Genomic DNA, 10,499 nt, shown 5'->3' on the forward strand with positions numbered 1-10,499 from the left:
CAGCATTGTGCTAGATGGTTCTACTGGCAGGAATTTACTCTTACCCAAATACAGTGTCCTGCTGCAGGGGGGGAACGATACATAAGTGGTATTGAGGTGGTCGATGGTCCCTTCCCACCTCCCATATCCTTCCCTTCCCCTCCCCTTCCCTCCCCTTCCCTCCCTACCCCCCCTCCTTTTTATCTTTTGTGCTTCTACACTCCTTTCTCTGTCACCCTGATTTCCTTTCCTTGCGTAGGAAGGACCCTAGGGTCTTCAGTCAATGTACTATTCCGATGGTTACTGTTTGTACTCATGACATGACTACACTATAGCTCTATCTCCTTATATCGTCAGGAATACTGCAGGTTGTTTTATTTTGTTTACTGACCTCTGGGCCCCATACATCTTGTAATCTTGTTTCCCCCTTAATGTCCTATTTTTGCCTCTATGTAACTGTTCTGCGTGGTACTCTTTTCTTTGTGTCTACAAAATGTTTGAAATTTCAAAAATAAAGAATTTGAAAAAAAGAAGGGGAAAGGCAAAAGTGGGTTTCGTTTTTCCCCCGCCCAGGCCCAAGCAAAACCCCAATGACTGCCCGGCTTTGGTGGGGGGGGAAGACTCAAATTGTTCCTCCCCCAGTGGCAGGAGGTCACAAACAGCGGTGTGACCCCGAAATGTTCGTTGCAATTATGTTATGCTGCACGTCAATAAATAGACGGTTTGCTTTTCACTTTTGGAGTGCCGGTGTCTCTGCTTATATCTACAACTATGGCGGTTGCCACCCACTGACTACCATAGCACCCATTTGCCTTTTAACCCTCTCCTTGTATCGTGAACCATCCTGTCACAAGGCTCAGAAGGGGGTCCCCCGGGGTGCGCCGTATAGCGTTACAAAGTGGATCTTAGGACTGCCCGCATAGCACACAGTACGTGCTTAGGACAGGGGAGGCGGACCGGGGAACCCCCTGGAGAGACAAATAAATTACCACTAAGTACGTTACCTCATTGAAATTATCTACACTGCACCCCCGCAGCGCGAAAGCGTCTCACCATTCCAGGTACAGCTAGTCACCAATCAGGCAGTCAGGGAGGCCACTGGTAGCGCTGAGAGGGAGAGACAGAAATAGGAGAGTAGTGGTAGGTGGGTGACCGTGTGGTAGACTAATGGTGCCATTGGGCAGTAGCACCGCCAGGGTGGTCGCAGATGCAGGGTTGGCAATCGGGTTGAGTTAAAGAGCCCGTTAAGTGGAGAGTCCAACGGAGGTCTGTGACTGGGCGTCAGCTGGTGTCGCGTTCCCTGGAGAGGATGTCACCCGGCGGTCGGGTATAGGCCCCATGTGATCGGGGAGGGCCAAGCTGGAGAGGGTACATGATGTCGGTGTCTCTCTCCCCATCTGGCATACACTGGAGTGTGGGAGATGCGGTGGATCCGCTGCCTCCGGTTGCCGTTAAGGGCGGGGATGTCTCCGGACCCCGCGGCCGCGTAGGCCTCGAATTCGTGGGCGGCTCTGGTGTCCCAGATAGCAGGTGGGTCTGCGGTGAGGCGCGGCCGCGGTAACAGCTCTGTCCGCTAGGGAAAGTGTCGGTTGGCGTCCGCCACGTTGTAAGTGGGTACTTTAGGCAGGGAAATCAAGTTTGAGCGCTAGTTAGGACCGGAGCTTCCTCAACGTGCTCCTCACTGCTCCATAGCTTGGCAACGCCCCCCGCCTTTCCCCTTCTTAAACGCCCACTTCTTACCCTGGTCCTGCTTTTTACCCCCTCTGTTCTTCTGGGCAAGTTGACCTCAAATGGGCTTCCTAGGTTGTTTGTTTGCTAGGGGGAACCCTTTCTTTTTGTCCAAAGACCTGTCCAGAACCGCCTCCAGCTCTTGACCAAACAGCAAATCTCCTTTAAATGGTAGGCCACAGAGCCGGTTCTTTGACGCAATGTCCCCAGACCAGGTCTTTAGCCAAAGAGCCCTCCGAGAAGAATTGATCAGCGCTGAAAACTTTACGGCTTCCACGGAGGCGTCTGCGACATAAGCGACAGCCTTGGATAGCCCCTGGAAGGATTCCGACACAAGTTCTGCGCTGGTTCCAGTTTCCAACAGAGAATGTAGCTGGCCCAGCCAGACATCCAGTGTCCGGGCTATGCAGGTGGTGGCCAGGGGTGGCTTGAAGGCCGCCGCTTCCCATGCCTTTCGTAAAAGCGAGTCCGCCTTCTTATCCATGGGCTCCTTAAGGGCCCCCATGTCCTCAAAAAAATAAGTCGGTTTTCTTGGACATGTTAGAAAGGGAAGCGTCCAGTTTAGGGCATTTTTCCCAGACTCCGCAGTCCTCTTCGCTGAAGGGGAATCTCCGCTTCAGCCGAGGAGTAAAGTGCAGCTTCTTCTCGGGATCTGCCCATTCCACGAGGATGAGGTCCTTGAGGGATTGATGGACCGGAAAAGTCCCACCCTTCTTGGACTGCAGCCCCTTGTAAAGGCTATCATGCACCGACAATTCGGTTTGCTCCTCCTTGATTCCCAAGGTTTCCCAGACCACTTTGAGCAGTTAGTTAGTGTCAGATGCTGGAAAGAGAAATCTGGAAGCCCTGACCTCTCCTTCCTCCGCAGATTCGTCCTCCTCTGAATTGGAGGAAGAATCCACGGATTTTGCGGTGTCCCTACTGGTACCGCTCTCAGTACTTGCGGGTTTGAATCCCAGAAGGCCCAGTCTGATCCTGAATGACAGAAAGCAGAGATTGAAAAGTCGCCACCATCTCCTGCTTCATACTGTCTAGCAAGCCCTTAATTTCCAGCAGATTCCTCTGCCACCAGCTTTTCCAAGCATGGCTGGCATAGTGGCTTTTTATGTGAGGACGCTAATCTGTCACCACAGGCGGCACACTTTCTATACTTGGGACGCGAGCCTGAGGGCACGGCTGTGGGCTTTTCTTCAGGGTTCCTAGCCTGAAACAACAAAAAAAAACACACGCTGTGTTTAGTAACCCCTCCCAAGAGCCACTATGCCCCCTCAATGTACCCTTGCCCCCAAGGGGCCCCACCACCAAAAGGTACAGGGTAGTTTAAGGTGCCGTGCACCTGCCTACCTTAGAGCTGGCTGCAGAGGGTTCTCCCAGATCAGTGGGTGCAGCAACATTTGCAGAGTCTGCTGGCATGGTCGCTGACCAATGCGAAGGTCCACGCTCTCCGCCCCTGCTCCGATTGCTCCCACCTCGTTTGGTGCCACAAGGTTCTACGCCGGGTAGCTGGCCCTCCCTCCAGGGTCTGATTAGCGCCATGGCCGAGCGGGACACATCCCTCTTATGGCCGGACCGGAAACGCGTCATTTGACGCCATTCCCAACCTCCACCCCGGCCTGTGACCTCCGACAGCGCTTCAGTCTTTCGGCGGCGTCTGACGTCACTGCTGTGCGCCTTAGCCCCATGAGCCTCTGCTCGAGGCGGCCGCAAAGAAACAACCTGCAATGGCGCGAGGCTCCCTGCTGCCACTACACAACAGTGAGTAACGAAAAACGGCAAGGTGGGGTGTGATCCTAACAGACCGGCGGCTACTCATTCAGCGCAAACTGAAAGCCTTGCAGGTGCCCACATCAGACCGCCAGAGTCCCCCAAGAAGGCAGCTGTAACCCCTGCTAGCTGGGAAAAGCTCCACTGGAGCGGTCACAAAAAGGAGGATGGTTGCCCTCTTAAGAGGAACCTCAGGGCCAATTCACCCCTAAGGGTGGGACAGGATGGGGACTGCCCTAGGGATCTTACCCAGGTATCTCCAAGACCACTGGCCCCAAAGGAAGGAGATAACCGGGCAGCAGGCCCTTGCCACGTGCACGCAGGCCTATCCAGAAAACAAAAACATCTGTCATATTTCTGTAGTGCTCCCATGCTCCTGTTAGGCCGAGAAAACACATAACTAGGTATGCTGGGGGCAAGTGCCCTTTTATTTGGTGTATGTGATGTGTTTCAGGTGGGAGGAGACTTATCTCTCAGATGCTGTCCTGGAAGATTACTTGGGAAAACAGATCCGTAATGGCCTCCTGAACCAAAGATGCCTTCACTAAAGCAGTTGTTTGGTTATTTCAGAGACAGTATAGTAATACCAGGACAGAGATTCACTGCTACTTCATGAACCATGATGGTTCCACTAAAATCAATGGATTTGTATTCAGAGACAGTATAGCAATACCAATACATAAGGCATGCGCAAACACAGATTCATAACCATCTCATGAACCAATGTTTACATAAAAGCAGTGAATTGGTCATCTTAGAGGCAGCATCGTAATATCAATACATTAGGTATGCCCAACACTGAGATTTATAACTACCTCATGAGCGAAAGAACTACCACTTAAAATAAAATCGGTTTGTCTCAGAGACAGTATAGCAATACCAACATCTAAAAGGTATGCAATAGTGCAAGTCTCCACCATCTCCTGAACCAATATCCTTTTACTAAAGCAGTAATTGGTTCATTTCAGACACAGTATAGTAATACCAACATAAGGTATACACATACCGAGGGACCCCACCATCTCCTGAACCATAATTCTTTCACTAAAGCAAATAAATTGGTTCTCAGCGACAGTACAGCAATACCAACAAACAAGGTATGCGCAATCACTGAGATTCACAACTACCCCATGTACCCGTGATGCTCTCTCTAACAGTAGTAAATGGGTCATCATAGAGACAGCATAGGAACACCGATACATAACGGAATGCCCAACTGCGATTCATTAACTATTTAATGAACCAACGTTGCTTTCACTAAAGCAATAAAGTGTTTATTCCAGTGGCAGTATAGCTATACTAACACATAAAGCTGGCCATAGACCTTGCAATTATCTGCAGATTTTCTGTGGTCAGATGGAAAAGGTGCAACAGATTCCTCCATCTACACTTAACTGCGTGGATGGAGTAATCTCCACCTGGGCCAATCTGTTGCACTTTTTCCATCTGACCACAGAAAATCTGCAGATAATTGTAAGATGTATGGGCACCTTAAGGCATGCACATACCGAGCGTCTCAACTATCTCCTGAACCATATTATTTTACCAAAGCAGAAATTGGTTTATTTCAGAGACAGTATGGTAATACCAACATAACATATGCACATACGAAGGGTCCCGATTGTCTCCTGAACCATATTCTTTTACTAAAGTCACAATTGGTACATTTAAGAGACAGTAGGTAATTCTAACATAAGGAATGTACATACCGAGGGTCCTAACCATCTCCTGAACCAAAATTATTTTACTAATGCAAATAAATTGGTTCTCAGCGGCAGTATAGTAATACCAATAAACAAGGTATGCGCAACCACTGAGATTCATAACTACCCCATGTACCTGTGATGCTTTCACTAAAAGCAGTAAATGGGTAATCATAGACACCATAGTAGCATCCATACATAAGGTATGCCTGATTGAGGTTAATTAACCACTGCATGAACGATGGTGCTTTTACTAAAACAATAAAGTGTTTATTCCAGCGACAGTAAAGTGATACCAACACATGAGGTATGCGCAACACTAAGTTCCATAACTACCTCATGACCCAAAGATGCTTTTATTAAAGCAATAAATTGGTTATTTTGAAAACAGTACAATAATACCAATACATAAAAGGTATGCCCGCTACTGACGCTCATGACCATATTAAACCCAGTCAAGTCTCTCCTTAACCAGTTGACATCCGCGGTGTTAAACCCCCTTCCCATCCAGGCCATTTTTCAGTATTCAGCGCTGCGGTACTTTGACTGACATTTATTCCGTCATGCAGCGCTGTACTGAAATGAATTTAATGCCCTTTTTTGGGGACAGATGGAGCTTTCTTTTGGTGGTATTTATTCACCACTGGGGGTTTTATTTTTTTACTATATTAAGGAAAAATTACCGAAATTTAAAAAAAAAAACAGTTTCCCCTATATTAAATGATAAAACATTTATTATTACCCAATTTTTTGGTAAAATATAAAAGATGGGGTCACGTCGGGTAAAAAGACACTAAACATGTCAAGCCTTAAAATTGCGTGCGCGCGCGAAACCTCAAAAAACGATAATACCCAAAATTGGCCCTAGGCGACGCTTTAAAAGCTGTTACCGCTCATCAGTTTAGTGTTATCAGTGATTGATGGCCCTAAAATGATTGCTCTCACTGCGACGTTCGCGGCGATATGTAACATGTGTAGCGCAATTGTAATTTTTGCGCGCTGGGGCACCGGACGCGTATTTACGTTTATAGGCGCGTAAACGTGGGGGTGGGGGAGTTAAACATTTTGGGGGGGTTTTTTCCCCTTTTTTTATATGTGGCTTTTATTTTATTTTATTTTTTTATGTGTTACTTTTCTTTTTTTTTATTTATATTTTTTTTTTTGCACTTATTGTTATTGCTATTATATAGGGGGATAACAACCCCCTATATAATAGCAAAGGCACACTGACAGGTCCTCTTTATGGAGATATTAGGGGTCTCTAGGACCCCTAATATCACCTATGGACCCCAAAAGAAGCTGATAAAGCAGAGATCTGCTTTATCAGCTTCTTCTCTATCCAGATGACTGACAGGTGAATGCGGAAGTGATGTAACACACATCACTTCTGCATTCACAGCCCGGACGGGGATCAGCAAGGAGCTGATCTCCCGTCCTCCTCCTCCTGACGCCCTCGGAGCCGGTCCCGGGATCCATGGACCCGCCGATCGCCTATATGTGAAACACCCGGTAACGGGTGTGTGCAACCGTCGGGTCTTTTCTGCCCGTGCGTGCCCGCTAGGGCCGTCCGTCCGTTTTTTTACTACGGGCGGACGGCAAGAGGTTAAAGAGGTAAATGGGATAGTTTGCAGTCATGCAAGTGCTTACAGGTGCTTGACTACCAATATCAAGCTGTGCAAGAGATGTAGACCAGAGAAAAGCCTTGTATTGCTGTGTCAGCATACGGCAAGGGACGCTGCATGCCCTTTCACTTAGCCTGTAAATGTTTATACAGCTTCTATCCAGGTGAGATAAAGCTGTAGTAATTCAGCTAAAGAGGCCCTCATCATGGACTTTAAAAGGTACTGTACACTCTGAGATGTACAAGAAACCCAAAGGTTGCAAGCAGATTAATCAGTAGAAAGGCCCCACACCTAGGCCGATACAATGAATGGATCGGCTCAGCCTGTTAGCAGTTGTAGACTGGAAGAAAATAATCCTCACCATGAAAAAGATAGATGCTGGCTCTTATAGAGCGGCAGACTCAACCATAAAGGAGAGTTAAAGGAGAACTATGGGGTTAAGTCTTTTCCCCATAGTTCTCCTTAGGGTAACAGGAGGACACAAACTAGCGTCCTCCCGTCACCCTAGGCTCAGTATACCGCTAGCTGTAGCTCGCGGTATACTGAGACGCCGCAGTATACCCCGAGGAGCTGCTCGCGGTATACTAAGACGCCGCAGCTGAAGCGGATCCCGACAATTGTGCCGGGATCCGCCCAGCTGCGTGACTGACAGCTGGCTCTGCCTATCTAAAGGGGGAGCACACACTGGGAGGCCGCTGCAACTAGCACGCAGGCTTATAGAGAAAATAACAAAATGGTTACGATGCTCCCGTTAGGCCGGAGGAAACACAAAACTGAGGTGGTGGGGCTGTACCGACCCTTTGATTTTAATTGTGGATGATGTGTTTCCTGTTTGGGTGGGTGGATTCTCGCTCTCAGATGCTGCCCTGGAAGATGACTTGGGGAAAAAGGAAACACAACAGGTTCCACTGCATGTCAAGGGCTGTCGTCATTTTATATAGCAAGCACTTAGCGTAGTAGTTCTAGAAGTTAATGTAGGTAACTCACCGTTGGGTCCCAATGATGTTCTCAGGGTATTAGCAACTGCCTTGCCTGCCATAATGTGAGACTGAATAAAAAAAAAATAATAAAGTTACTGCCATGACTCAACAGCAGATGTATATGTGACATACTAATCCAGCACACATTTTTTTGAGACATTTAAGCATGTCTGTGCAACAAAGTTCAGTAACTACTAAATAGGGCTACAACCACTAACCGATCGATAAGGACAATAGTTCTTATTATCAATTAGTTGGTTGGATCCCCTAGTTCTCTCCTCCCCCCTCCGATCCCAGCGGGGACATAGTCCCCTGCAGCCTGTGCCCAGCTGTAAGGAGAGCGCCTCACTTCTCCATCAGGTCACTCCTCTGCTGATTGACAGCAGGCAGTGGGCAGGTGCAATAGTCACAAACACATTTATATTTACCCCAAAAAAATAAAATACAAAAGATGGGATCACATTGGGTAAATAGACAACAAATATGTCAAGCTTTAAAATTGCCCGCACCCGCAAAAACTACCATGCCAAAAATTGTCCATATGCGACGCTTTAAAAGCTTTTATCACTCATCAGTTTAGTGTTATCAGTGTTTAATGGTCCTAGAATTATTGCTTACACTCAGACGTTTGCAGTGATATGGAACATGCGCAGCATAATCTTTGTTTTTGCACGTAGGCTAGCCCGACAAATATATATCTGTGTGCGACTTTTTTTGTGTTTTTTTTACTTTTTTCTTTATATGGGACTAATTTATTTTTTAAACTTTGTTTTTTATACTTCACAGCTATCAAATAGGGGGTTAAGAAGCCCCCTATGCGATAGCCAATATACAAAAGACAGGTACTCTTTATGGAGACATAAGGGCTCCTCAAGACCCCTGTCATTTGGTCCTCCCAAAAAAGCTGATAAAGCAGAGATCTACTTCACCAGTTTCTTCTCTGGCTGTAGCAGCCAGAGAAATGACAGCTAAAAGGCAGAAGTGATGTAATTCACATCACTTCTGTCTTCAACCATCGGAGGAGAGATCAGCAGTGGGGGGAATGCTGATCTCTCCTCCGTTGCTAGTGTAAGGAGTCACTGTGCGGGTCCCACAGGGGGGGGGGACAGCGGAGCCTGTGATAAGGGGACCTTCTGCACATTACTAGGAAAAGGTTGTCAGCAGTACTTGTATTAACCACTCCTGTAAGCGGCACAAGGTTAAGCATGCGCATGCTTTTCAAAGCCTGGTGAGCTAGGAGATGCCAAATAAATGCAAAATGGGGAACCATACAGATATAAATTAAGACAAACTATTACTGCTAAGAAAGCAACTTGCTATCCAGAGCAGATTACAATAATTATTTTCATACAACTCAATTTATAGAGTTATGGATATGTGAAGGACTTGGCCTATCAACTTTGGAGGTGCTAGCCTGCTGTAAGAAAGGCTGTTGCCTCCTGAAGTTGGCTTTAGGTTACATAGACCAGGTTTTGGTTTGGGGTTAGGACTTTTAACACCAGCACTTCACCCCGATCACATAAAGTCCAAAAACATTTGTGAGGTGACAAGAGTAATCAGACTATCTACTGCCAAAAGACTACAAGCACTTGTAAGAAACTTGTTGGCAACTAGGTACTAATTTGGGTCAGAGCTCTCTTTTCAAATTGAAATATCTGTGATATGTAGATAATATGTATGATGATATCTAGATAATAGATGTAGATAATCGCAAAGTGTGTGGAAGGCGTGCGACTGTTTCTACTGTACAGTAGCACGACTTCTCTTATGAACATGTTTGAAAACCCGCCGAGAATCGTACGATTGTCGGCGGGTGTGTGGCATGCTCGTAAGATGAATGCCGAACGGGCCGGTGTTCGCAAGCGTACACTGCTCGTTCAGCATTGCGGTCATCGGAAGCCCGCCCCTCAGCGGGGTGGGCTTGTGATTATCACAAGTACGATCTGCCTGTCCAAGATGGGCAGATCGTACGTTTTTTTAATTACCTTACAACTATCGCAAGACAAAAGTCTTGCGATGGTTGTAAGGTGTGGCCAGCTTTACTCCCTCAGAATTTAATCTTAAAATGGCATTCAAATACCCCATTAAAAACAATTTACAGCTGTAGCTCGCGGTATACTGAGACGCCGCAGCTGAAGCGGATCCCAACAATTGTGCCGGGATCCGCCCAGCTGCATGACTGACAGCTGACTATCTAGAGGCAGAGCCAGCTGTACCCGCCCCCTCCCATTCCACCAGTCAGCGCTGGCAGATCGGAGCGGGCAATCCAGCCCCTCCCCTGTCATGGCAGAGAGCCGTGACAAGATCGAGAGGTGAGCGAACACCGGTATATGTTCGCTCACCTCCCGATCTACTGAGCCGACCTGTCTCATTGTCACAGGTCGGCTTGAACTATGAGGTGAGTGAAAAGCACTCACCTCATAGTTCTCCTTTAACCATGGTTCCTGTGTTGTAGAGTAGCCACCGCTCCGAGCTTGCACCCATAATAGACTCAAATCTCGATAAAAATTTAAATGTGAGATTGTAGTCCATCTCCAAGACTTAATATAAGATTTGCCCGCCGTTCTTCTTAAAGCTTCCTCCCCAAGAAGCCAGAATGTACCCCAGTGCTACGGCACTCTGGCTGAGAAAGCCGGCCTACACACTGTAGACGCACTCCAGAATGCGCGTGTCCCACGTGCTGGCCAAGCTCAGCAACGGTAACCAAACTATGTGTTTATACC

At 47.4% G+C, this 10,499-nt stretch overlaps 1 protein-coding gene across 2 annotated transcripts in view; it reads right to left on the bottom strand.

Annotated features, from left to right (window-relative positions):
* Positions 1-10,499, bottom strand: part of CCT5 (chaperonin containing TCP1 subunit 5) — a 76,882-nt gene that overhangs the window by 66,016 nt on the left and 367 nt on the right. For both annotated transcript variants that reach the window (XM_018573588.1, XM_018573587.1), the window contains exon 2: positions 7,784-7,844. In XM_018573588.1, coding sequence (XP_018429090.1) covers positions 7,784-7,844 — 61 coding nt within the window. The remainder of the gene's footprint in view (positions 1-7,783; positions 7,845-10,499) is intronic.

Source organism: Nanorana parkeri, unplaced genomic scaffold (genome assembly GCF_000935625.1).
Source record: "Nanorana parkeri isolate BGI_ZX_2015 unplaced genomic scaffold, ASM93562v1 scaffold2441, whole genome shotgun sequence".
In the NCBI taxonomy this organism is placed as follows: Eukaryota; Metazoa; Chordata; class Amphibia; order Anura; family Dicroglossidae; genus Nanorana; species Nanorana parkeri.